This window comes from Streptopelia decaocto, assembly GCF_964273445.1.
Source record: "Streptopelia decaocto genome assembly, chromosome: 16".
NCBI classification, from domain to species: Eukaryota; Metazoa; Chordata; class Aves; order Columbiformes; family Columbidae; genus Streptopelia; species Streptopelia decaocto.
The window spans coordinates 11,500,773-11,528,345 of record NC_138671.1 but is presented as its reverse complement, the minus strand read 5'-3'; the positions used below and the strand labels follow the sequence as shown (position 1 = coordinate 11,528,345).

At 54.4% G+C, this 27,573-nt stretch overlaps 1 protein-coding gene across 2 annotated transcripts in view; it reads left to right on the top strand.

Annotated features, from left to right (window-relative positions):
• Window positions 1-8,479: 8,479 nt before the first annotated feature.
• The window catches only part of PIK3R6 (phosphoinositide-3-kinase regulatory subunit 6), a 37,292-nt gene continuing 18,198 nt past the window's right edge, over window positions 8,480-27,573 (top strand). The window contains exons 1-4 of one of the 2 annotated variants that reach the window (XM_082066820.1): window positions 8,480-8,639; window positions 21,874-22,059; window positions 25,965-26,048; window positions 27,087-27,178. In XM_082066820.1, coding sequence (XP_081922946.1) covers window positions 22,047-22,059; window positions 25,965-26,048; window positions 27,087-27,178 — 189 coding nt within the window. In that variant the 5' untranslated portion in view covers window positions 8,480-8,639; window positions 21,874-22,046. Of the gene's footprint in view, window positions 8,640-17,146; window positions 17,198-21,873; window positions 22,060-25,964; window positions 26,049-27,086; window positions 27,179-27,573 lie in introns of those variants that run through there. The other variant, XM_082066821.1, reaches the window with a different exon arrangement.

The following is a 27,573-nucleotide window of genomic DNA, read 5'->3' as shown; positions in this document are numbered from 1 at the left end:
GGGGGTGTGTTGTACCAGGCCATAGTATTTGTACAGTCCAATAAACTCTGTTATCCCTTTCCTCCACCTGGTTGGAGGCAGGGCACCTCTAATTTCTGTTTTGCACAGTCTCTGGGTGTGAATTAGAGGTTCCTTCAAGAGCATCAGAATCTCTTCTGCTCCTTTTGTAAACTGGAGCAGCCACCTTCCTAGGAGTTTTTCCTTTGATCTCACGTACTCGTTCCTGAAGTTCTGAGGTAGGTCTTCCATGCCACTTATTCATGTTTTCTCCCTGCTCATGTAGGAAGAACCACAGTGAACCTCTTTTTGTGGGCTGCCTCTGTCCTCTCTCTCGAGACTGGAAACGCCTTTTCCTAACAGCTGAAACATAGGTTTGTGCAGGTCGTGAATGGTATGTGTCTTCTCTGAGTTCTTTGATTTCCTGCAATAGCTTTTCAAACCGGTCATCAGATTTTTCACACAGTTTCTCTACAGCAGAGACACAAGCCCGTAGAGAACCAGCAAGGCTGTCCTCAAAGTTTCGGAGCTGCTCAATCACTTCAGTAATATCTTGTATACCTCGTGATGACCAGACCATTCCTGCCAATGACTTAGCATATGCAGGTGGTGCGCTTTGTACAAATCTGCGCCACACAGGTCGTGTACAATTGATTCTGTCTGGGTCTGTCCCCTCTTGGCTGTTTGGTTCAAAATAAATGATCTCTCGCACAGCTAATTCTCTCAGGAACTGAATACCTCTCTCCATAGTATTCCAGTTCCCTAACTTGGATATACAATCTTCCTTGTAGGGAAATCTTACTTTCATAGCTGCCAGGAGTCGGGCCCAGAGAGTAGTGGCATTGGACTCTCTTGAAATTGCCCTATCAATGGTGGAATCTCTTGACAGAGATCCCAGCTGCCTGGCTTCACCACCTTCCAATTCAATTGTCCCTGCCCCATTGTCCCAGCATCGGAGCAGCCAGGTTAAAATATTCTCGCCTTCACGACGACTAAAGTCTTTTCGCAGATCTCTCAGCTCACCTGGAGAAAAGGACCGAGTGATGGTCACTTCATCTCCTCCCTGTCCTGATGATGATGCCCCTTGGGTTGATGTTGGCCCTGTGCCATCATCTGCTGCACGGGTAGTCTTTCTAGTGACCTTCTTACAACCGGCAACTGATGCTGATATGGGTTTGCCATCATTTGATTCATTTCCAGAGTCTGAATGACTGTCACAGTAGTTACTGTGGTTACAGCAGCAACAGTGCCCAGTGTGTGAAGGAGCGGGGGCTGCCTTAGCCTGTGAGGCTGGAGAAGCAACGTTATCAGTAGCAGCAGAGAAACTCTGCGTGGGAGTTGTACCTTCAGCCTGGGAAGTGGCTGCAGCCGTTTTTGCTGTTTTGCTCTTTCTCGAGCGGCCAGGAGAGCTTTTTGCTAAAGCTTCCGAAGACGCACCGCAAATCTCAGGACAACAAAGAGACGCAAACCTCCTGTTGAACGCCATTTCTCTTAACAGAAGCACAAACTGACACACATTCAGCAAACCAGATAACACCATAACAGTTCTGTCAAAACTCCAAGGATATTCAAAATTCTCTAAAACATTTGCGAACTCTCCTAGCGAAAAAACGAAAGTATTGTTAGTCAGCCTTTCTAAAGATTCGCTTGACCAATTAGCAAACACAGAGCCGTTCTGCTCTTTAATCTCTCCTGGAGGCTTTTCAAGGTAAAGCAGAAGCGAGTAGAAATTAATTAGCGGCTGCAGTACAATGAAATAAACCAGTGACAAACCACACAGTATCATCATGATCATTGTCCAGTTCCTTGTTGTTATATAATGAATACTTCGATTTAAAAAGAAAGCCCAACACAGATATGGAATCAGTGAGCACAATGTAGAAAACAACTGATACAACTTATGCCATAACATCTTTAAATCAATGTAATTCACTTTGCCTTAATACCACTGAATAACGTCCGAAGCAAACAGACGCGCGAGTATCACAACTCTATGAGCTGGCATCGTGCCAAGAAAACTGAAAGGTACGTTAGAGCAGCAGAAAAGCCAAAAATCTTCAAATTTACCCCTTTCTCGAGCCCCACGTTGGGCACCAATTATCTGTCGAGGGTTAAGATTGCGGGGTGACAATAAAACCCTGGCAGATGTATTGTTAACCTCCTCTCCCCCCCCACTTCCCCCGTTTTTCCCCTCCCTCTCCCCCCCTTCCCACTAAGGACAGGCGATCGGGAGGGAAAGAAGGACAGAGAGAAGAGAGTTGGAAAAATTAAAGATGTTTTACTAATGCTACTAATAAGAATAGAGAAAATAATACAAAATATACAAAACCAATCTTGAAAGTCTCAGCAACTGCAGAGCCGGCACCCAAAGTCCTGGATTAGACTCTGCAACCAAGCGGAGCTGGATTCAGTCTCTCACTAGGCCTCAGTTCGCAGGGACGACCAGCCAGATCCTCTCCTAAGGTCGACCATAAGGAAAAAAGGGAAAAGGGAAGAGATCCTCGTGGTCTCCCACTTTTATATGAAGTATTCACGTGAATGGAATGTTATACACAGTTGGTCAGTTTCTTGGTCACTTGTTTCTCGTCGCCCCTCTCGCGAGATGTCCATCCATGCTTATCAATATGTTTGCATTCCATTGCTAGGTTTACCAAAACATGGGTCTGGTTCTCCAGGAAAATGCAGTTAATATGAAGGCTTTAGCTGACAGGCAAAATTCACTAAAAGAGAAACTTGTTTTTTAGCAGAACCAGGACAAGTGATATAGATAGATATGGCTTGTTTATGAACGTATGATCTAGACAGATAGGGGAGGTAGGTGCATATTCATGCTTTTTACATAAAACTTCTTTTTCAATAGACACATGAAAATAAAATGATATTAATTAAAACGAAAACAAACCAACAAACAAAAATTAAAAAAAGAAACCTCAGCAGCCCTGTCCCTTCGAGCAGCTGCAGCCGGGCCGTGGGGAAGCTCCAAGACGTGGGTTGTGCCCCAGGACACCCCCAGCTCCTTGGTGAGGGATTATTTTCTTCTGGAAATATCCTGGAGTGAGCCCTTGTCCCCCCACTCCCCCTGGCAAGCGATTCCCTCTGCTGGGTACCCCTGAGTGTGAATTAAGAGGGGGTACGCAGGCTGCGGATTGTCATTCCTGTGTGCTTGTAAGGTAATAATGTCCCCAACTGGTACATTGAACCTGCAGTTTATTACCCCCTCAGCCCCGGCTTGCATTGGTTTTTGTTGTTTGGTTTCAGTTTCAATTCCAAATTGAAGTTGTTTTAAGCTTGTTGTTTGCTTGGAGTCATTTCGGGGTGGCCTCCCTGACAGCAGGTGACAAACAGCAACCGCAGGAGCATCTCAGCACCAGGAAAGGCAAAGGAGACGCTGGGCTCCAGGAGCAGGACGGTGACAGGGGAGCGTGCCAGCGGTGAGGGCAGACAGGGGAGAGCTGGCCCAGCCCTGGCTGCAGAGAGGAGCTCTCCATGGATGCTGTTGGAAGTGTTACATGTGTTTGTGTTGACTGGGAAGAGCCCAGCTGGGAGCTGGCGGCTTCAGTATACCTGTCACCCCCAGGGCCAGGTCCCCTGGAGCAAGGTGGGTCCCCTCAGGAATGTTCCATGCTTTAAATCGCCTGACATGAAGAAATTCCTGCCAAGGTGCTTCAGGACTGCGCTGAGGGTCCCTCTGGCAGTGACTTTTGGGAATGGGCGGAGGAAAAGTGAGTTTGTGAGAGAGGAGAAGGACACGTGAAGGACCAGCCTTTAGAAATGGGGAAGGAGCTGGAGCTTAATTCAGCTGCTGGGAAAATGCCAGCGCAAACAAACCAACCCTTTCCAAGTACCTGGAGGCAATGGGGCAGTGAACAATTTGTCAGAACCAAACTGGGGATTTATGAGAGCCAAACCAAGTGTGCTTTGGCAGCGTGGTGTACCCCGAGGATGTCAAAGAGCCATCTGAACACAGGAGTTTCTGCCACCACCTCTCCTGCGCTGCTGTGAGGGCACTGGGGAAGTGCAGACCCGGTGCAGCCACGGCAAGCTGGATGGGTGGCCAGTGGCCACGCTCCAAGCGAGGGTTCGTTGCCAGGCTGGGAGGATGGAGGACATTGGGTGGGCAGGGGCTGTCCTGCTGGTGGGGCTTTCCAATCTATTTGTTAACGAGACTGGAAATGGAGCAAAGCGTGACTAAATGACCTTCATAGGCGAGGTTGTGCAGGATGGTGACTGCACCACAGAACTGGAATTTAAAGGGAATTGAGCTGAGTTCAGGTTTTTTAACCTCTCCATACGTTGTCATTCAACAGGGGTAAGTGCCGGGTTTCCCCTTGGAGCAGGGGTGGCAGCTGCATGGTGGGGGCAGCGGTTCTGCTGGAAAAGCCGTGGGGATGCTGGGCGGTCACAAGCTGGCTCTGAGCTGTCATATCTCGCCCAGGTGTCACAGGTCAGGCTTTGCCAGTGTAAAGAGGAGCACCACTGGCATCAAACAGCCAAGACCACCTTCTTTCCTCTGTGAACTGCTGAACAATGGACAACGTGGCTTCTGAGATGTCGTGTTTAGACTCAACTGGAGAAAGATGTTGCAAGACGCATTCAGGTTAGGTAGGTGAACAGGCAATGATGGTCACGGGGGAGCAGAGGTGGTCATTGTGCCTCGGGCACGCACTGAGGGCTGGGTTCTGGGTCCAGCGCCGTCCTGGGATTTTCTGAAGAAGCAAGCCTTGGGACTGAGCACCAGCCTGCCCCTTTCTCTGCCTTACACAGCACTGGAAGCTCAAGCAGCATTTCAAAAACCCTGCTCATTCATCCTGAAAAACAAGTGTGGAAACAGCTTCTCCACTCAGCTTATCAGCTCAACAAGTGAATCAGAGTGACTGTGATTAAAAAGAGCTGTTTCCTGCTGCGCGTTATCTCTGGCAGAACCGATAAGCTTGAGGATTTGATCTTGTTCCAAAACTGTCACCTCGGTACCCGCAGAAGCGATGTAAATTCTGGGAAAAATATCCTGGGAGGTGTCCGCAGAAACCTATAGCCCTTGGCATACATGCAGCGCTTCAAATTTAGACCAAAAACCATCTCTCACCATTTGAAGCAGCCGATCTCTTCTGGGCACCGGCGCGTCGCCGGCACCCCACGCCAGCGCCGCGCTCATGGGCCAAGGCGGCCGCGGCACCACCGGCCGCGCCGGGCGCGCTGCCTACGGGGACCCCAACAGTTTCCTGCTCACGAGTGTGTGACCTCGACTTGCAGCGGGTTTTTCGTTGCACTGCTGGGCAATTGGTTCCGTGATACCAGCTGTGCAATTGTGGATGGTGGGAGCTGGTCTCTGTGTGGGGTGAAAGGACAGAGCTCGCTGGTTTGCTCATGCTTGTCGCAATCAGTTCTCTTGGATTTCCAAGCCTGTTTAACTGGTTGATGAGCAGTCGTGTCTCCTGGTGCTGGTACCTGTACAGTCTTTATCAGATAAAATGACGTTTTCCACCCTTGCAAGACATACTGAAATGCTGCTCAGACTTGAACAATCCAGGATTTATTACTATTATCCTCTGCTTACTTTTATCTCCTTATTATGATTTTTTTTAAGGCAAAAAAAAAATGTTGGAGATGACTTAGTTTGGAGAAATGAGAAAGGGAAGTTGAAGACCATCAAACTGGCTGTTTGCTTTGGCTTTCCCTCTCCCCCAGATCCCTCCCTCTTCTCTATTTGCTAAAGGTGGAGTAAGACTAGAATTTGGTTGAATTTCAGGGTGGAAAATAGAGTTGTGACATCAAAATATTGCTTGGTTTGTGACCTGTTCCCTTATAAACTGGAAAAGAAATCATCCATTGACGGACGCGCTGGGGATTTGGACACGTGCCGGGAGGAGGTTTCCTGCGGGAAGGGTGGTTTAGAAGGAGCGGAGCTCAAACAGCTCCTTTTCTTTATTTCAGGAGACAAACTCCTTCCATGTCAGGGGGATTCAGACCGGTTTAAAACTGTTGTGTATTCCATTGATGCACAGAAGTGTACAGGTCTCCTGCAATACCTGTAAATCATGGAGGACAGCTTAGTACCTGGTCCACACTTCTTGCTGCACAAGAGGTTCTCTCTCTACTCGGTTTTGGTTCTTTCCTATTTTTTTAAGTCTTCTGACTGAAGCCTTTGTTTGAGCAGGGCCAGGGTCATACCTGGCTCTTCCTCTTGCTGTTGCCAGCACAGGTTGTCAGAGGTGTGATGTCATCTGGGGTGATATGACAGTTTCTCATCTTGTTCCCAGGGTGACATTGGTCTCTGTGTTTCGGTATCTAATGATAGTAGCTGCTAACGGGCAGCTCATTACAGAAAACATGGAGAACCAACCGACTGAGAGAGCTGGGGTGCTCAGCTGGAGAAGAGAAGCTCTGGGGAGACCTTAGTGCAGCCTTTCCGTACTTAAAAGGGGCCGATAAGAAAGATGGGGACAGACTTTTGAGCAGGGCCTGTTGGGATAGGACAAGGGGTGATGGTTTTAAACTAAAGGAGGGAGATTCAGGCTGGACATGAGGAAGGAACTGAGGGTGGTGAGAGCCTGGCCCAGGTTGGGCAGAGAGGTGGTGGATGAACCATCCCTGGGGACATCCCAGGCCAGGCTGGACGGGGCTCTGAGCACCCTGAGCTGGTGAAGATGTCCCTGCTCATGGCAGGGGGGGCACTGGGGGAGCTGGGGAGGGCCCTTCAACCCAAACTATTTTATGATTCTATTATCAAGACTGAGAGACTGACACAGGACAACAAGCTTTTGAACAGTGCCACCCAAAACCTTAGCTAAGGCGTGCTGATGAAGCTAATCCTGATGCTAGCGGGGACAAAGCTTCTGCAAACAGGATCGCTTGTGTATATGCCATAACCACGCTTTCCACAGGGCTGGCCTGAGGTCCACTGGCACCGCTGTGCTCTGCAGCGATTCTGCACCGGCGCCAGGACACGTGTGTCTGTGTGTCCTTCGTGAATGGGAGCAACTATGAATGAAAACAGGACAGGGGAAATGAGGATGTTATCATCCGCTGTTGTGTGCTGCTGCCGTTTCCCCGGAGCCTTCCTGCCCGGGGACGGCGGCTCCCGGCACAGCGCGCCGGGGAAGGGATGCTCAGAGCAGCAGCTTGGCACCAGTGCAGCGGGTGGGAAGTGAATGCGAGTAACGCTGACAGCCAGTTAAACTGCCTCCTCCTGCCTTTCTCTCCTAGTCAGGAAGGAAGTCGGTTATTTTTAAGTCTGGGGCCCAGGTATGTAACTATACCTAATGCTGTTTCTTGTGTAAAAGAAATGGGAAGTGATATGGTATCAGCTGCAGTTCCCACGCTCCCTCTAGAAGTACTTTCTCCCTGCAACCCACTTACTCCAGAAAAGCTCAGCGCCTCTAGCACTGCTCTACATAACCTGTGGGGTGTTGAGCTGGTCTAGCAGGGCCCCGGCCATGAGCGGGGATGTCACAGCTTGTGGCAGTCCCTCGCTGGAGGGGCTGGCCAGTGCTATTGAGCTTTCCTGAGCGCAGTGAATTGTGTCACCCCCTCAGCTGTCTGGGCTGACGGAGCTGGCAGGTTCACCCCAACCCTGCACCCACATCCCGCAGAGATGAGCCTTCATCTCCTGGGTGGGCTGGGCTGGATGGGTCCACGTGTCCCTCCCATGTGCCAACCTGGGTTTGTGCCAACGTGCAAATGCATCTCAGCCCTGAGCACTGATGCAGGGACAGACCCCGGCAGCCCTCAGCAGCCTCACCTGGGGCCGTTCGAGCTCATCCCGGGGGCTGCGCTCCTGTCATGGGTGTTGACAATGTGATGCCCTGCTGAGCAAAGCCAGACCTGCTCCGACCAACGCGCAGCCAACACCTTTGTCAGGGCAATGGCAATTTTTTCCGTGAACACGTTCCAGAAGGGGCCGGGCATCCCCTGGCAGCGGGCAGGGCTGCTCTGGGCAGCTGCGGGGACAGCGCTGGCATTGAGCAAAGGCAGATGTGAGCGAGATGCTGCGGGCGGGAGGCGCTGGCAGAGGCACAAAATGCCGCGCTTGGAACGGGGAGCTGGAAAAGTGTCTCCTTGGACAGACTTCTCCTTGTCTCTCGTAGCAACACTGTTTATTTTGAGGCGCTGGGAGTGCAGCCTCAGGCACTCTCTGCTGGGCTGGGAGGCGGCAGCGCTGGAGCAGTTGTCCCCGCGCTGGGTGGTGGGTGACACAGCGGAGGCTGTGCCAGCATCGGGGCTTGTCACGTCTGCCCCGGACAGGCTACAGGCTCGTCCCAGGGCAGCCTGACCGGCGCGGCTGGTTTTTGGGGATTAGGGGCAGGGCACGGCTGAGCCCTCTTTCTCCTGCTCCTGCATGTCCCGAGATCACGGGCCGAGCAGGACCCGCGCAGGGACAGCTTTCTCCTTCGGGGACTTCTCTGTGAAAGAGGAAGTCGACTCAAAATAACTCCGGTGCTTCCCTTTTCGCTTTGCAGACTTTGAAGTGCGCTGCGGAGCCCGGCAGCCGCCCTGGCGCTCTCCCGGCACCCCCAACCTCCTTGCCAAGCAGAGCAGACCCGCGGTGGCTCCTCCAGGACCCCGCTCTGTCCCGCCGTGCTGGACAGGACCTCGGGCACACGTGTGACTCACCGGGCTCCCTGGTGCCTGCCCTGAAGAAGCAGGTAAGAGTCCTGGAGGGCGCGTTGCTCCTGGGTCCGTGTGTGGGGAAATGCGGTGCTCGTCCTCTGCCGCATCCTTTCCATGCTCCTTTGGGGGAATCGGCTGCTCTGTGGGTCCCCAGTGCTGGGCTTTTGCTGGAGAGAGCTTGGTCTTAGTGCTGCATCCCTGTGGGCGAAAGACCCTGGAAAGCACTTGAACAGCGTCGGTGCGGTTTTCTTTCCTGGGTGAACTAGAGGAGAGCTGCTGGTGGTGCTGGAGAAGAGGAACGTGCTGCTTCTGTGCAGGAAGGGAATATTTATGCGAACTTCCCCTGCTGCACCCCACCAGCAAGCGGGATCCTGGTGGGACACACGGGGTTTGCCTTGGAGCCTGTCCCAGGGCGGAGCGTGGGGACTTTGCTGCCTGTGCCCCGGGGAGGACACGGGTAGTTTGGTGTTGTTACTGCCCTGGCGCTCGTTCAAGGCCCCCGGCCGCTCGTTGCACACACGTCCCCCGTGCACACCCCACAGGCAGCCGGCAACAGCCCAGATGGGTGAGTGAATTGCATCACTGATTTGGGGCTGTTTCAGCACTAGCTCATGCTTATTCATTTTGCTCTGTGTGAAACAACTCCCAGTTGCAAGGAACGGAGTCACCTGCCCAGAGCTGCTCCCGGCCAGCGCTGGCATTGCTGGGCTCCCCCGTTGCAGCTCCTTGCCCCATGGGGCGGGCAGTGCTCGTGCATCCATTGCCGAGCCCCAGGGGTGCCCCAGTTTTGCCGCAGCAGGGTGCCGGGCTGGTGCGCGCTCCAGCGCTGGCCGTTCTGCAGTCGTGCGGCCGCCCGGCATCCCCTCCCCTTGGCCCAGGGCCCGACGTGTCCCTTGGGGACCCTGAGCGCGGCAGCAGCCACATGGCAATAAACAGCGATGGCAGCAGCGATAATGAGGAGAGTGCAGCAGCCCTCTCCAGAAAGGAAACAAAAAGGAGAGTGCTTGGGGGCAGATCCTGAAAAAAACATGTAGCTGAGCCAACTCTCTGCAGCAGGCTGTTTCAGTCCTCCTCCCCTCCGTGCCCTGCCGAGTGTTTTCCTCTGGCAGCCGCCCCGTGCCCGCTCACCTCCCTGGGGTGCCGCTGCCCTCCCATGAGAGCCGCCTGTCTGTGCAATGGCTGTGTTTTTCTTTTCTGCCTTTTGACTAAAAGTCTGAACGCAGAAACAAATTCCTCTGCACTCAAGGACTGATTTATTAACTCTGAGTATTACACAAACTTTTTAGGTGTGTACTTGTTTGGTACTTTCCTTGTAGAGTGAGTACATGACTCTGAGGCTTTCATTCTTTTAGTCCTGTTTCTTAAAGAGGCAGAGCGATGAGACTTCACTGTCTGTTGCCTGTTGGTCGGTCTGTTGGGGACAGCCCACATCCCCCACTGGATGGCCCCAAATCTGACAGGAGCAGACTTCTTGGCACAGAACGCGGTAGCACGGGGTAGCTAGCCATGGTTTTATTTGGGTTTCCTTATGAGACAACATGCTCAGACTGTTGGATGAGAGAAACATTGCTTTCTTATTTGCTACAAGAAGATAATCTCTGGTTCATGGAGGAGCTCTGGGGAAGACGACTGGCCACTGTTCCCCATTGCCAGACACCGACTTGCACATCCCCATTGCAGCGGTTGCCATTTTGTCTTTCCCGTTCAGATGGTTTCCCCGGGGTTCCTGTGAATGCTGTCTCAGGGCAGTTGTGCTCGTGTTGGACACCATCTCACTCCACGGGCGACAGGGACCTTGATGCAAAACCTGTTTGTGGCTACTTTGGCAGGGGATGCCCTGTGTGCCATCTCACTGGGATATTCTGAACTCCCACCTCCCCTCTGATACGTGGGGTGAGCATGGTTATTGTGGTGTCAGGACCAATATGACCTTTTATCAGTCGCCATTGTAGGGGTTTGCAGCCACTGTTGGATGTGGGCAGCTGCAACCCTGCTCCCCAGTATCCCCCCCCAGTGTCCCTGAGTGCCCAGTGTCCCCCCGCAGTGTCCCCAAGTGCCCAGCCTTGGTGGGGATTTAACAGAGGGAAGCTCTGATTTTCCCAAGAAATGGGAATTCCTCTGCTCCAAGCGTTTGGGAAGGAGTTGACCTGAGAGGACTCTTGGTTTCCTTGTGTCCAGCCATCCTAATGCTGACCACATCTCCTACCTGGAGGTGAGGGCTCTCAGGAGTTGCTTTCCCAGTTGCTTTCTTGCTTTTGTGAGCTTTGCTGGTGTTAATGGCTGTTCTGAAGGCAGATGCTGTGTTGGCTGAGTCATGTCTTTCTATTTTGAGGTGTGACATGCCTTGAAGACAGCGCCGTCCATCAAACATGGTTTGGGCAGGAGCTCTCCAAGGGAGCTGCTGTTGTGAGTGATCTGTGCTGAGACAGGTTTTGCTGGTGAGTCTCTAGTGTGATTCTTCATACTGGCGTTACTGGGGAGTGTTTGTGGTCCTACTGAAAGCAGTGGTTTCTGTTATTGCTCGTCCTGTGTAATTAAATCTTGTTATTGACCTTGTCCACTTGGTACAACATTATATACTCACCCCTTCCTTGCTAATCTGCTTTCTTCTCGCTCTGTGTTAGCCCTGCCAGCAGCTGCCGCATTGTTAGTTCCAGGCCAATGCCAGGAGAACACCAGCCTGGTCATGGAATCATAGAATCATTTTGGTTGGAAGAGACCCTCAGGATCATAAAGTCCAACCACAACCTAACCTAACTCTAGCACTAAACCATGTCCCTGAGAACCTCATCTAGATGTCTTTTAAACCCCTTCAGGGCTGGTGACTCCAGCACTGCCCTGGGCAGCCTGTTCCAATGCCCCACAGCCCTTTGGGGAAGAAATTGTTCCCCAGATCCAACCTCAGCCTCCCCTGGCACAACATGAGGCCGTTTCCTCTTTGCCTCTTGTCATCTGCTGATACTGGGGGAAAGTGCCGTGCACAACATGCCGGGGTCACTCTGGCTCTGGTCACCCTCCTGATCACCTCCCAAACCCATGGTCCATCGCTCTGTGCCCTCCCTGAGCCCCCGTGACCTCCCGTCCGCTGTTGGACAGATGTGGCCACCCGACAGCAGCGTCCAGCACAGGCCGGGTGAAACCTTCTCCGCGGTGGAGAGGAGCAGCACTGTGTCCCTGCGCAGAGCTGTGCACTGAGACACCGCTGCTTCGCCTGGGGCAGAAAAGGATAAGTGATAACCAGCGCTGGATTTACCACCGAGGCTTCTAGATATAGGTCCACCCATGGTGATCCTTCATCCTCCGGTCTGCAGATCATGGCTGGGGGGAGGCGAGGTGGATAGATGGGTACCGAAGTGCCACCACCAGCACTGATGGGACACTGCCAGGAACAGCAGTGTGACGTGGTGGCATCAGCTCAGCCGAGTTCCTGAGCTCCTGCCTGCGCACATCTCGCTGCAGCCCGGTGCGAGCTGCCGGCTCCGCAGCACGAGACGCTGAACACACCCTCAAACTGCTGCTTAAACCCCAGTTTTTATTGTGAGGGGTAAAGGATTTGCTGTCAACATACGACTCTTCTCTCCCAGGTGGTGACATGGAGTGTGTCTGTAGAGCGAAGGGGCTGTGCCTGCAGTGACTGTGCGGGTGAAGGTGCTGTGCAAAGGAGTATTGCTCAGGGATGGGACTGCATGGATGCAGGGGGCAGTTGTGCCATCCCACAGCCCCTTCCACCCGAAAAAAGCAGCCAGCTCCCCGCCTGCCTCCCCGGGCTGGCCACATTTGGGAGCCTGAGCTCTGCCCGCTTGTATTTTGCCCTCACATGAACGGCACTTGCCTGTTTGTGCAAGAAAACCTGGCAGCAGTTTCCAAAATGCACTTATTTTTTCCCTACGATTGTTTTTTCCAAAGCCAGCACTGGGAATGGAAAGAAAGATGCTAAATCTAAAAAGCTGATGCTTCCGGAAAACTCGTTCCTTTCCTTAGAAAGAATGAAACGTGACGTTGGCGAGGAAGTCTCCAAAGAGTCGTTAGTGTCCAGGAAGCCGCTCGACTTCCACGCCAGCTTTAGCAAAGGGCTCCAGGGCTCGTTCAGCCCCGGGCAGATGAACGTCCGCCACAGCGTGAGCTGCAAACGTGTTTCATTAGTGTCATGGCTGTAAAAGAAGTTCTTGCCTTCTCCCTCCATGGGCATGAGGCTGCTGGCAGGGCCGTGCCTTGCGGAGCAGCCAGCAGGCAGGCGGCGCAGCAAAGTGTTGCTGGAAAGCGGAGTCTGAGCTCAAGATGCTTTTCCTTGGCAGGGAGAGCCTGAGGGAGAGCATCTGGTTTCCTATCAGAGCTGCAAGCCCTGCCAGGTTTGGAGCTGACAGCAAAAATCAGTCCAGAAGGGGAGCTCCAGGCTGGTCTGCAGCACGCACCGTCCCCCTGCATCTATCTTCTGCAGGTCTCCTCCGCCCTGGGGCCAGAAATGAGGCTTTTAATCACAACCTGGCAGATGATTTTTATGTGGGTTTTGAGTTTCACGATGAAAGTTTTGCTTAGTTTTTATTTTAACTGAGACACCTTGCTCCAGGGTGGCTGATGTAAGGGGAGTTGGAGCCAGACCCTGCCCTGCGCATTTATCCCTGGCCATGGTTCGGGTCCTCAGGGAGCCTGGAGCTGCTGGCAGCAGGACAGTGAGGAGGGCTGGAGGTTGGAAAGCTGCATTTTTCCCCATATCCTAACCTGGGCTGTGCAGCTGGGCTGGAGATCAGGATTAGGGCCAAAACCAGCCTCTGCTCCACTGGCGGATGGACATGGTTTAAGAGGAGAATGCAAGCAGGATGTCAAACTTACGCTGATGGTCTCCCCGTGGTGATGTTGCTGTAGCATCAGTTACCTTGTCCTGGTGTAAGTGGTGACCCTGCATCCAGTGGAGCGGTTTTGGGGGCTGTTGGCTGCAGCCCAGAGGATGCAGCGTCAGATACTCAGGTTGGCGTGGGGGAACTGGCATGCTCAAAGCTGCCCTCAGCTCACGCGGTGAAGAAATTCCCCCTTTGGCTCACATTCGATACTTGTGCTCTGGTCACTCTGCCAGAGCTAAAAGGAAACGCGGGCTGGGCAGCTGCCGCGGAGCTTTGTAACGTTAGATGAAGCCTTTGATGTGCTACTTTCATAACTGATCTCGCTCAGAGGCAACTGCAGGGAGAAGGGGGAGGGCAGCGCAAGGGGGTGGCGAATTCTGGTCTGCTTGACAGGACATCTGTCAGCTCATGATGAAAAGCCGCGAGTACGTGTGCTCGTGTGTCTCCCTACAGCTCAGCACTTGCCGTCTCTCCTTCAGGACACTCCGGCGCTGAACAGCTCGCTCGCCGCTGCTGATGGTATTTGTATGATCCTTCCTTGCACCGGGAGCAAGCCGGGGTTTCTGCTGCGGGAATGAGAAGAGTTGGGATCAGGGTGATAACTGGTGGTGGGATGGGAGAGAGGGGAGAGGAGGAGTGCGGCCGGGGGAGCAGCTTTCCACGCTTCGTTCCTGTGCAATACGCGGGTTTTAATTTGTGAGTGCCTGTAGCTGAGCTGATAAACAACCACAGGAAACCTCAGACTTCCCCATGTAGTGAATTTGTAACTAAATACAGGGCTGCAGAAGGCATGGAGAGACTGGCTTTGGAGCGGCACTAAATATAACTTGGGGAAAGCGAGCGTGTGCGCGCCACAGGCCGTGCTTGCCCTCGGTGTCACTGCTGTCCTGGGCAAAGCGGGAGGTGGGACAGGGGACATCCCCAGTGCTGGCCATGGCCACCATGGCTCCAGGCAGTGGTGGTGGGGACACAGCCAGGGTGTGCTGGGCAGCGGGGGCTGCTCGGGCATCGTGGGGACCTGGGGCAGGACGGTGTGACCAAGGTTCCCGAGGAGCCCGGCCATCCACTGCCAGTCCAGCTCCCACCACCAAAGGGTTTGGCTTTAGGTTTTCTTTCACAGCTTCAGGTATTTCTGCGTTGCTTGGTCTGTCTCTCACGTGTTTCGCCTAGTCTGGAGGTTCTGGGTTTTAGTGATTTCCGCCAGCTTTTGATGACCTGTGAGACAGAGCAGGGGGTCTTCTGGGGACTCTGTGCGTCCCCATGTTGAATGGCTCCGGGAGACAGCCAGAGTCACTTGTCTCCACTAAGTGTGATGAGGTTGACATGACTCAAGTGGATGGACACATCTCCATCCTTCTGCCAAGGGATTTTCAATCCCACCCCCGTATCCTCACATACTGAGGGCTTAAAAATGAATGAGATACAATTCCTGCTGTGGATCGAAAGGGAAACATTCGTTCCTTGGGACGGGACATGCTTTCCTGCAGAGCTGGACTGTTGCTCCAGCAGGAGACAGTCCCATTGCTGTGCCATGTGCTCATGGGGAAGTTCTCCTGGCTTGACTTTGTCCTAATGGTCAGCAGAATGGACCAGGCTGGGGGAGCTGGGCTGCTGTGGGGTGGGACATGGCCCAGGTGTCCTCCTGGGACCAAGTGCTAGTCTTGGTCAGACCAGATTCCCCTGCAACTCATAGAAGCACTTGGGTGTTTGCTGGCAGTGTGTTGGCATCACATACAAAATCCCCTGGCTGTCCTGGTGGTGAGGCTGTGGCTGTGCCGTGCCCTGCTCTGACACACAGCTCAGGGCTGTGTGGGGGCTGGTGGCACCACATAGAATTACAGAATGGTTTGGGTTGGAACTTCAAAGGGCCCTTCCCACTCCCCCAGTGCCCCCCACCATGAGCAGGGACATGTTCACCAGCTCAGGTTGCTCAGAGCCCCGTCCAGCCTGGCCTGGGATGTCTCCAGGGATGGTTCAGCCACCACCTCTCTGGCCAACCTGGGCCAGGCTCTCACCACCCTCAGGGCAACAATTCCTTCCTCACGTCCAGCCTGAATCTCCCTCCTTTAGTTTAAAACCATCACTTCTGTTGTAACAGGCCCAGCTCAAAAGTCTGTCCCAAACACACCTCTGAGCCTGACCCAGGGCCCTTTGGGACTGCGGGTGATGGATCCCGACACCCCTAAGGATGCTAGCCCATGTTGCAATTAAAATAATCTATCAGAGCTAACAAGGGCAGAGCGAGCCCGGCTCCTTCTTCATGGAGGACAAGAGCAGCTGATGTGGCCCAGCCTGGTCTCTGCCATACAGGTGACCCTACAGGGACCAAAGACCTTCTGTCTGTACGAGGTGGTGGTGGGCACCCAGCCGCAGCTGGGAAGCTCCAGGCACATCCAAAAAGCAAACAGGGTAGTGCGTGATCTGCTGAAAGCTTCCTCGTCGCAGTGTCTTTGCTCTGTGCCCTGTTCATGTCCTCAGAGAAAGGAAAGGGCATGGCTGTGGTCTCCCCACCGTGCCAGTGGGCACCGGGGAGGGGACAGCCCCGGAGGAAGGTGACCATTTCCTTGCACAGGCCTGAGCCAGAGCATGACAAAAATGGGGAACCTGTGCTCTGGAGGGAGGTGGTTCAATGGGGTGAGCACTGGGAGGATGGAGAAGTGGGGAGGGAGGTGGACTGGAGGGTCCCGTCCCCAGTGTCGTCGCCTCCACATGGGACTGTGCTTCCTTGTGTGTTAGCTGGGCTGAAACAGAGCAGCTGTCACCAACTGTTCCCACCTCTGGGTCCCCATTACCTGCTGCCCTGCAGAAGGGGGACACTGAGGGTGGGTTATGGGGTGCCCAGCACCTGATGCTCAGCCAGGCCCTGCTCACGCTTTCTCCGTCACCCTGGTAGTTTGGGGAAGGAGGATGAGGCTGCAAAGCCATTTAACCCATGGTCTTATCTGCCAGTTTCTGGGGTGAACTGTGCTTTCAATGCAAAGTTCTGAATTTTTAAAAATATAACCATAACTACCCCCAACTGTTGGGAGAGGTGGCTTAGGAGTCACTAAAAAACCTCAGAGTTATTGAAAACTGAAGGGTGAAATGTGAATTCCCTTCTCACCCTTCCTTTTTATTTTCTTCTTGCAAATGAAATAAAATACAGCTGATGCGGTGGGTATTTTAAGAATTGCAGAGAGGAAGTGGGGATTTGCAGCTCTGCAAAGAAGTGGGATGAATGCAGAGAAGACTCTGGTCTTGCTGAGCTGGCAGACAGCAAAATAACCAGTTAGGGGATGAAATGTGTCTCGTGTCTGCTGCAGGGGAGGGAAGAGATCCAAGGGGGGAGGAGGGGGACAGAAAGCAGAGGAGCCCTCACCGGTGTGGATCAGGGAATGGAGCCGCTTCTGCAGGACTCGCTTTCCCACCCCGCACCGTCACATTTCCCCTCGGCTCATCTATCATCTCCCCACGGTCGTGTGTGTTGGCTGGGGCCCGTGAGCCTTTCCCGTTCCTGGGCGGAAGGTTCGTGGTCACGGTGAGCTCAGACACGCGGACGCAGAGCTCCGCGAGGCCCATCGGTGCTCAGCTCTGGCGCAGATCCCGCAGACATCGCTGCTGCGCCATCGGGCTCCCAGCCGCGGCACCTTGGCCAAGGGGCCGGTGCCCTTCGGCTGCACCTGATCCACCTCCTCCTCCTCGCACTGTTCCTGCTGGGACGGTCCTGTGCCCCGACGGGAGCTGTGATCCTGGGCGCTGGAAGGACGTAAGGGAAGGTGAGTGCAGCCTGGAGCGGGGCAGGTTTGGGACAGGTCCTCCTTGCATGGTCCCTCTGCTCGCGGTCCCAGCGGGGACAGTGCAGGGTGAGGATGTTGGGGGGGAACCTGTCCTCAGCCTTGGGGGAGCAGGGCAGGGGGTCCCAGGTGAAAGCTTGTGACCTCCTCTCTTGCAGGTCTGAGTTAGTCCACCAGGCACTAGGACTATCCTCAGAAATGGGGACAATATCCCCCTGCTTGTGCCAGGGCTCAGATGAGGCAGGCAGAGAGGGCTGTCTATACTGGGGGGCTCTCGTGCCTTGTGCTCCCCTTCTCTGGGGACTGCGCTGACACTTGCTGTCAGCAGCAACCTCTGCTGCGCTGGGATGTGGCACAGTTAATGCTGAAGGTGCTGGACACTTGGTAGAGCCCCCTTGGCTGAGTGTCCCTGCATGAGGCACCAGCAGTGCGAAGCTGGCAGAGGGGACCTGGCTCTCCCACACCCCTGGGTGACAAGCAGGGCTGTGGTGCAGCTCGGACCATCTCTGTGCCTGAGCAAGCCGTGGGCATGGGAACACAACACGCGGTGGGTCAGGGCTCAATGGGCTTGAAGAGCAGGGGGGTGGCTGTGACCAGGGTCTTTAGGCGCATGGTCTGTGACCAGAATGGGTGGCAACGGCAAAGGACTCAGCAAGAAGGGACTTGTCCCTGTGTGCAGAGGGTGCAGGGACATCCCTCTCCATCCTCTCCAGGGAAGGAGCGGTCTCAGCATCACCGTGTCACAACCCAGCAGGTCACATCTGATCTCCCAGGGGATTTACGGCTGCTGTGTCCTGGGAACAGCCTGGCAGGCAGAGGAGCAGCGGGTGGGTTTTACGGACCGATCCTGTCTCAGCAGGCCAAGAAACAGCCTGGTGTGGTGACAGGGGCCCTGTTACACCCCAGGGTTCTGGGTGCCAGTGAGTGGCGTGTCTGGCACCAGCAGGGGTCTCCGTGCCTGTCCAGGGGTGTGTTGGTTGGGTCTTTGCTCCCTGCCACTCTGTGCTCAGCCAAAGAGGTGCCAAGGTCAGATTATCTGGCATAAATCAGCCTGGCTTCATTAACGTCCCTCAAAATCTACCCATGCACCTCGGCCAGGGAGCAGCATCTCCATGGGCAAGGAACTGTCTGTAAAGGCTCCAGACAAGCTGAATTTAGTACTTGGTTACAGCGCAGGCTCTTGCGTCCTGAAATCCTTACTTGCCATGTTCCTGGGTTTGGATTTGTGCTGGTGTGGTTGCAGGGCCAGCTGCTCTCGGGAAGGTCCTGCCGAAGGCGGCGAGGGAAGGGCAGGCAGCATCCCGCCTGTCCTGGCCAGGGCGGGCAGATGTGCTCCTGCTGTCTGAACAGCTCCAAGCTGGGGCTGATGCTGTCCAGCCCTCCACACCCTCAGCCCTGCATCCCTCCTCCTCCTTTGATAGCCCTGCTACCCTCACCCTTGGGCAGCAAAGCAAGCAGCAGACGTCCCCACTGAAAATGGGTGACGTTTTCCTAATTTAGGTTCCTGTGCTGGTTATGGCCAGGCCAAGCGAGAACCAGCAGCTGGTGCCTGGAATGAGACTGACCCCAGTCTTCCTCACCAGCCTGGATCCGTGTACGTCCTTTCATGCCTCTTCTCGTACAACATTTACCTGTCCTCCCACAGACGGTGTGACTGGACTTGGAGCATGCTGGAAGCTAGTTTTTGACATTTTATATTGAATTTTCTTGGGAGACCCCAGCAGGCAGCGGGACTATGGATTCAATCTCGGCTCCTCTTTGCCGACAGTGAGGAAAGCCAGCACTCTCTAAGCAGGCAGGAGAACTGAGAACCAAAGTTCCTCAGGCAGGAGGAGCTCACATTGCTCTGCTGAGCCCTGTTCTAAATCTGGAAACGGAGCGCTGGTGAGCGGGTGCCACGTTTGGTCGGTAGCTCCCCTCCCACGCACGGGCAGGTAGGATGCGGATGTGGAAAACCACAGACGCAATTAGCAGCGGGCTGTTTGTGTGCAGGCGTGTCGGAGCAGCTCGGCATCCAGCCCAGCTCCGCTGCTCGGTGCAGGCGCCGCGCGTCTCCCGCGGCAGCGGGAAACATGATTTGAGACCCGTGGTGCCAACCAGCTCACTGGCTGTGTAACGCCGCTGTGTGGTATCATGGAGTCCAGCTCCTGTCCCTGCACAGGACACCCCACAGGTCACCCCGTGTGTCTGAGCACGTTGTCCAGTCTCTCCTTGAACACTGTCAGGTTGGGGCCGTGACACCTCCCTGGGGAGCCTGTTCAGTGTCCAGCACCTCCGGGTGAAGAACCTTTTCCTCATGTCCCACTGACCCTCCCTGGCTCATCTTCTGCCGTTCCCTGGGCTCTGTCACTGTCACAGAGCAGAGCTCACCCTGCCCCTCCTGCTCCTGCTGAGGAACCTGCAGCCCATGAGCTCTGCCCTCAGTCTCCATTTGGTGCTCTTATGCATGCAAAGGATTAGGAGAATCATTCACTTTCCTTCTGTAGCCAGTGATTCAAGAGGGCGATCTCTGATTTTTGAATCTAGGAAGATTAATTGATGTTCTCCAGACCAGACCCCATCATTCCGGGAGGCACATCCCATTTCCTCCTGCAGACTCAGAGCCCCGTCTGTTGCAGACACGCTGATGCTCCGTGCAGGCTCAGCACAGCGCTTGGCTCTGCCTGGGGTGTGAGAGCATCCTGCCCTCACTCGTCACCCTGCACCCAGGGTGCTGAGTGTCCCCAGAGGGTCACCCGTGTCCCAGCCGGGCTGGCAGTGTGGCTGTGGGGGGAGGCAGGTGTGTGTGCCACAGGCAGGAACAACCCGTGGGCATCACCGCAACTCACCCACGGGCAGCGCCGGTGCCGTCAGCGTGGGGTGTAGAGTGGGAAATGGTTTACTGACCTTAGCAGACAGTTTCTGCCCTGCTATGAACCCCTGGTGCACCCCAGGGCGGTCACCGTGGGGGAAAGGCCATGTCCCCGTGCCGCAGAGATGCGGTTCTGAGGTTGGTAGCAGGCATCCAGAGGAGGGTGGGCATCTCCTCCCCTCTCCCAGCCCTGGGCCCAGCTGCCTGCGCGCTGTGCAAGCAGAGACAGGGTGTTTGCTCTGTTAAGCCCCTGGCCTGCAGAAGGACCCGTGTCTTCCCCTCTCTTGTCCTCTCCACTTCCAGCAGAGCTGATGCTCAGCGGGCGGTGGAAATCCGCCGTGGTGGCTGGGTGCCAGACCTTGTTATCCAGCCCCGGGACCAGAAATAAAGGCCACACGGGTCTGCGGTGGGTTTTGAAAACTTTGCATGCTGCAGGAAACCTTTAATGAGCTTCTGAAAGCTGTTGGGAGCAGGATGCTCGCGGGGCTGGAGCGGTGCGTGGCGGGGCGTTCCCGCGCGTGTCCGTCCATCTCCCCGTGCAGCTGCAGAGCTGTTGGGTTTGGTGATGGATATTTACAGATTTAGGACTTAGGTCCTAAATCTACAAATTAAATAGAGCGAATCCTAAACAGAGTGAATCCTCAATAGAGCAAAGACACGAGCACAAGCGTGGGCTGATGGTCTGACTGTGCTGGGCGGGATGCGGAGGACTGATGGGCCACGTTGTTATCGCTGCCTTTGCTGGTTTGGGGACCGCTGGATGTGGGCTCCCTCTTATCAGCCACAAATGTGGGTGTTTCAGGGAAATCACAGAATTCAGAGCTGTGGGCTGGGGTTTTTTTCCATCCCTAAAGGCAAGAAGAGAGGACAAAACCTGCAGGCGGGAAAAGCCTCCATCTAGAAAAGCTGAAAGAGGTGTCACGGCTCACTCAGGCTGTAAATACAGCACAGTCCTGCAGTGCTGCTGTGCCCGTGGATGGGGAGACGGGAACAAGGAGATGCTGCCTTTCTGTGGGCACCAGGGGGCAGGACCACGAGGAAGCAGAGCTGTGGGCTGTGCGGGACCCAGCTGTGGGGCAGATGGCTGCAGCTGAGCATCTCAGCGGTGATATTTCATATAGAAGGTGCCGGCGTCTCCTCTTCTCCCCTGTGGCTGCCTCATGTCAGCTCCTCAGCCTGCCCGTGCTCGTGTCACCGGCAAATCTCCCTTCCTTCCTCCTCAGCTATCTGGACTATTATTTTCCTCTTTCTTTGGAGAGAACAATGCTCGAGGGCAAGGGAAGCTGTCCGGCTCCAGCCTGGCTTCTCTCTGCGGTGTAACCAGCTCTTGAGTTTTCCTCAGGATTTGTTTCGCTGGGATGCTGGATCAGGATGGCAGCGGATCAGCACAAGCAGAGAAACCTCATGGAAATTTGAGGTTTTTTTTTTCTTTCCATTTACTGGTTGAACTTTGCATTTCAGACTCAGTTCGCTTTAACTTGAAGATTTCTTCTTAAATCTTGGGGAGGATGATGTTGCCAATTCTGCCCTCCTTGGTGATGCTGATGCTCATCCCTGGGGACCTCGTTGCTGCATGAGGCTTTGGGAGCTGAGCACTCAGATGAGTCCAGCTTTGAGCTGAAGCTCTCTCCAGCAAAACACAGCCCCTGAGATACACTGTGCTCATCCTTAGGGCTCTGGCTCCCCGCTAGACACCCTTCACGCTGGTGTCCCACAGTGTCCTGGTGGATTTGTGTCCCCCCTGGGGTTCAGGCTGATCCTCATCTCCACCGCCAGCCTGAGCTGAGTGTGCCCTATTTTTTTGCAGGCAAGACCCTGGACCCAAGGCCATGTGCGTGGGGCGTGAGGAGCAGCTGCGCACTCAGCCCGTCACCGCAGACCCTGTCACCGCAGACCCCGTCACCGCAGACCCCGTCACTACAGACCCCGTCACTACAGACCCCGTCACTGCCCGCCCCGCGCTGCAGCCTCGGCCCAGCCATGGAGAGCACAGGTGGGTGATGCTGAGCCCTTGAGGGTTCCCAGCCTAATTAATCCACCTTCTTGTGCCTCGATTATCCTCTGATAATTTAGATGGATATCTAAGGAGGGTTCACTGCTGCTGGGCAGATCTTACTCTTTGCAAGGTGTGGGCAGACTGTGCTGGAGAGGTGGGAAATGAGGCGCAAAGCAACTGAGGGGCGGCCAAAAGATTTGCTGTAGAGAAGCACTGCGAAAGCACCAGGTCTGGCAACCACAGAATCATAGAATCACAGATGGTTTGGGCTGAAGGGCCCTTCCCAGCTCCCCCAGTGCCCCCCGCCATGAGCAGGGACATCTGCACCAGCTCAGGTTGCTCAGAGCCCCGTCCAGCCTGGCCTGGGATGTCTCCAGGGATGGTTCATCCACCACCTCTCTGGCCAACCTGGGCCAGGCTCTCACCACCCTCAGGGCAACAATTCCTTCCTCATGTCCAGCCTGAATCTCCCTCCTTTAGTTTAAAACCATCACCCCTTGTCCTGTCCCAACAGGCCCTGCTCAAAAGTCTGTCCCCATCTTTCTTATCGGCCTCTTTCAATTTTAAGCACTGAAAGGCCACAATAATGTCTCCCAATTCCCATTTGAGTTCTAAGGCAGTTTTACGGTTTATTGTATTTTTGTATATCCATCTTTTCCCCATCTGTGTTTTATTTTCACGCTGCTGCACGAGGTGGTGTTGTTCTCCCGGCACCCCGAGGTCAGGATATGAACGCTGAGATGTTTTATTTCATTTCTAAGCCACTGCTGTTTGTCCCTGGTAGGCTGAGACTGTTTTTAGATCAAAGTGCCTCGTGTTTGTGTTAGAACTAATGCTTCAGCACTCTGGTCCCCATGAAGAAACCTCAGTGTATCATGACTGTAGTCATTTTGATTTAGAAAGAGGACGGTATTTTTATCAGTGCTCAGGAAAAACTTACCTTGGTAATTAAAAACATACACAAATGAAAAGAATAGGAAATTTCAAATAGTCCATTATTGTGTAATTCCCTAGTGTAAAACCAATATACATGATAGTGAAATTGAGGAGCTTTGCAAAATCACTGGAGAGAAAAAAAAAAATACAAAGGGAGAGAAAATACAAATTTCCAAGACATTTCCCCAAATGACAGTTTCAAAATGAGGAAAAATCCCGTTTGGAATGACATTTTTGCACAGTAGTTTCTCCCTGTGTGGGTGCGATGGCGTGAACCGTGCTGGCAGCGATGGGACTGGCCCTGTGCACGGGTGTACACATGTGAATAATTGTGAACCCCAGTGTGTGCTGTTTTCTGACACAGTTTCGACTGCAGCCCCAGCAGTAAGTGCTCCTCTGAATGGGATGAATCCTCCGTACGAGGCTCTTCCCTGGCGTCAGTAAATAGAACTGTTTTGGCTGTTGGGCACAGGTCTGAAATAGCGTCACCCTGGCTGCCTCCTGTTGGCCGCGGGTACAGATGCGCGCCCAGCGCTGTCCTCCTGCCGTCGCCCTGGCGTTAGGAGGATGGAGCTGTGGCAGAAGAGGGTGTGGAGGGAATGAGAAAATGCAGGAGCAAAACGGGGCAGGAAATGTGGTGGTAATGACACCGATCCCAAAAGGCAATCTCACGTGCATGAGACAACTCCGAGCGGGCAGTCCGTGTCTGGAGCTCCCGCGGGACCTGCATGAACTGCTCCTTGCCCTGCAGGTGAGATGTGCTCCACCGCTGCTGGCGATGTCCAGACCCCACCACTCACCACAGAGGCCCCAGGAAGGGGCCGTGGGACACCGCAAACATCTGAGATCTTCCCCCGGATCAGGCCGTGTTCTGGCTTCTCCAGCCTACAGTTCCTACACAAGAACATCAAACATCATACCCAACGTTATAATGCTTTTTTTTTTTAATTACAAAGGAGGAAGAATCATTTTGCCAGCAGAGTAACCCAGTGTAAGGAGGAACACAGGCCACGGTGGAGAAAAGGAGCGCTGCAGCGTTCCTGGCTGACACCCCACATGCTTTCGGGACTGACTTCTATTTCACATCTGCGATGTGTTGGTGCACGTGGCCAGCCAGCTGTCCTGCGGGCGAGCTCGTGATCACGAGCCCTCACCCCACGTACGAGTCATACCCCAAACTGGGTCTGAGGTCGTCTGACTTATTTTTGGCTGAGAGCAGGATGCAGTTTGGTTTTGATGCGTACGAGGCATGTGTGGTGGTTACTGGGCAGAAGCACTGACCTTGGGTCCCTGCGTGGGGAGCAGAAGGTGCTCAGGGCCACGGGTGGGTGGCTGCAAGGGTCACGGGGGAGGCAGGAGGTGACATGCCAGCCTGGTGGCTCTGCCGGGGTTTCCCGCGAGGTTTGAGCTGCCGGTGTCCAGCAGACCTTGTTGCAAGAGCGTTCCTTGCACCAGGTGTGAGGTTGAGGCTGAATCCACACGGTGCCAAAATGCAGAGGTGTTTCTGCTCTTTCATGATGCCAAGCTGTGGTTTAATTTTGTTAGATTCTACATTTAATGTGTGATATTTTTTACTGGAGGAGGGAAGAGAGGGGCTCTGCAGAGCTCATGCATGAGCAAGTCCTCCGCAGAGCTTGTCTACCACCACGTCCCTGCAGGAGCACTTTGCTCTCCACTTTGGCCCCAGGGGCCACCAGTCTACGGGGCAGCATTTGTCCCCAGCTCCAGTGGCCCCGGGGAGAGCTCTGCCCTGTTTGCATTAAAGCTCATCCAGGCTTGAAACCTGCTGAGAGCGCCATCCCCAGGGTGCAGTCCCCGTGCTCACCCACACCAGTGCCTGCACCCCTGGGCTTGGCCCTGGGTGCCAGTGTGGGGTCCCCGTCCAATTTTGGACTTAGGAAGGTTCAAAAATTATTCCAAGAGTGAGATTAAGACACAGGTGAGGTCAGATGCTGCTTAACAATCTTATCTCACTTTTATGCCTAAAGACAAAGTAAATCTATTTCATTTTCACACATAAAGCTGGAGCAACAGAGACAAAGGGGGAGAAATTAGGAGGAAAGCATGCAAGAAGATAAGCAAGAGATAGTCACCATCAGGGTCTCCTGTGGGGCAGCTCTCAGGTTTCAGGCCTTATTAATGCTGGCAGTTTGCACATCTCAGGTCCTGGTAACACTGGCAGTTTGCAGGTCGCAGGTCCTGGTAACACTGGCAGTTTGCAGATCTCAGGTCCTGGTAACACTGGCAGTTTGCAGGTCGCAGGTCCTGGTAACACTGGCAGTTTGCAGGTCTCGGGTCCTGGTAACACTGGCAGTTTGCAGGTCGCAGGTCCTGGTAACACTGGCAGTTTGCAGGTCGCAGGTCCTGGTAACACTGGCAGTTTGCAGGTCGCAGGTCCTGGTAACACTGGCAGTTTGCAGGTCTCGGGTCGTGCGGTATCAGAGTCCAGGTGCCGACAGGTGTTGGCAGCACTCAGGTCTCAGGTCCGCCGGTCCCAGGTGACAGGTTTTGGTCCTGGTGGTGTGTGGCCACACTTGCAAGTCGTAACTTGGCGATCTGATGGCAGTTGGCGGCAGGCGCTGCCTGATCACACCGCAGGCCCAGGCACAGATGTTGGTGGCTGATATCGCTGGGGCTTCACTTGAGCTTACGTAAGCTTCAAGTATACTTTGAGCTTTAGCAATCCACAGTGATCATGCATTTTGCACTTTTAGGCCTTTACAGCGGGCCCAATTAAGCAAGTAGCGTGAGCAAGCATTTTTCTGTAACAAGCAGGCCTTAAGCATATTATTTTAGCAGGCAAGCTTTGAGACAAACAATTCACAATGTCTCAGCCTTGCACACTCATGCCGTGTGTTAAGGACACACTTTCACACACACTCGACCCGTGTGCTGAGAGGCACCGTCTCACAGCCGGTGTCCCGGGGCTGCTGGCCTGGCCGCTCACGTCCTCTTTGTCCCCGCAGAGGTGGAGTCGGACATCCTGCGCCGCGTCCGCACGCTGCTGCGAGAGCTGGACGGGCACCACCCCGCCTGCCAGTGCGACCGAGGTGAGACGGACCCCGATTTCCCCCCTGGGGTATCGCTTGGCCCCAAACCCCCACCGCTCCCAACTCTCGGTGGATGACAGGGTGGGGGGACACGGCGCGGCCCCTGGCGCTGCTCTGCCCTTTCTATCCCACTCCGGAGGTGGTTGATCTTCGGCAAGCTCCTGGTGTCTGCCGTGCACAACCTCAGCAGCTTTCGTCCCTCCTCTGCGCGGCTGCTCGGTCCTTCGCACCCTGCGCTCAGCCAGCAAATGCCAGAGGTGGTGCTGCTGCTCCCAGCGCTGACACCGAGTCACCGCGCAGCCCCGGACAGCCCGCTTCACACCTCTGAGCCGGAGTCTGCCCGTCTGTCCCCGGGGATATCACTTTGCCACGCACCACTCAGCTCCTGGCTATGGAGGCACTTGAAATCCCTGTGTTACGTGTTGGAGAGTGAAACTCTAGCTGACCCAGCAACGGGACTGCTACATCCTTAGGAAACTTATTTAATTCTGAAAAATTGATTTTACTTGGAGTGCACAGATTATTTTACAGTTAATCGTGTTCGATTTTGTCTGGAATGAGCCTTCACGTCTGCAGGACCGAGGTGCTTTGTGGTCCTTGCTCTGTGAGCGGTGGGCAGCCAGGGGGCGGGTGCTGCGTGCTGGGACAAGCAGGAGCCCAAAGCCCTGGTGCAGGTGGTGAGAGCAGACGGTCCTAAACAGAGCAAGAGAGGGAGCAGGAAACAAACTTCGTGTCCGTTGCCCTGCCATATTTTTCTTCAGTCCCTTTTCTAGGATCTCTGGGACCTTTTTCCAAGGTTTTCCCAGTGTTAGAGGTATAATACACCAATGCTGAATGTGGAATCAGGGCAGCAGGGCAAGTTGTCCCTTGCAGAGGGCAGAGAAACCCGGTTTAGCTCTGACAGTGGTATCAGTGTAGCAACCCACTGAGTGATTTTTGCAGCAACGGTTCCCAGGTCTCCTGATTCCTCTGTCAAATGCTGTCCCTGACCCATCGCTGCTCTGTGACCCGACCTCTTTCTCGGCTTTAATTTCTCAGGGATGCTGCGATGGACCCTTCATAAAAAAATCGACCAGAATCCCAGTAACAGCTCTGTCCTGGTCAGGATCCTGGTGAAGGAGCTGGAAAGGGTGAGTGCTGCCCTGGAGACACCCCCTGAACACTCGGATGGGCCCCTCTGTGGTGTGGGCCCTGCTGTGGGGCTGGGGGAGCAGAGGGACAGCGGGTCCCAGCTGCACCCACAGGGCTCTGCCTCCCCCTGGGGCATCGCTCCAGATGGCTGAGCTGGTTTTCATAGAAACATAAATGGTTTGGGTTGAAGGGCCCTCCCCAGCTCCCCAGTGCCCCCCTGCCATGAGCAGGGACATCTTCACCAGCTCAGGGTGCTCAGAGCCCCGTCCAGCCTGGCCTGGGATGTCTCCAGGGATGGTTCATCCACCACCTCTCTGGCCAACCTGGGCCAGGCTCTCACCACCCTCAGGGCCAACAATTTCTTCCTCATGTCCAGCCTGAATCTCCTTTAGTT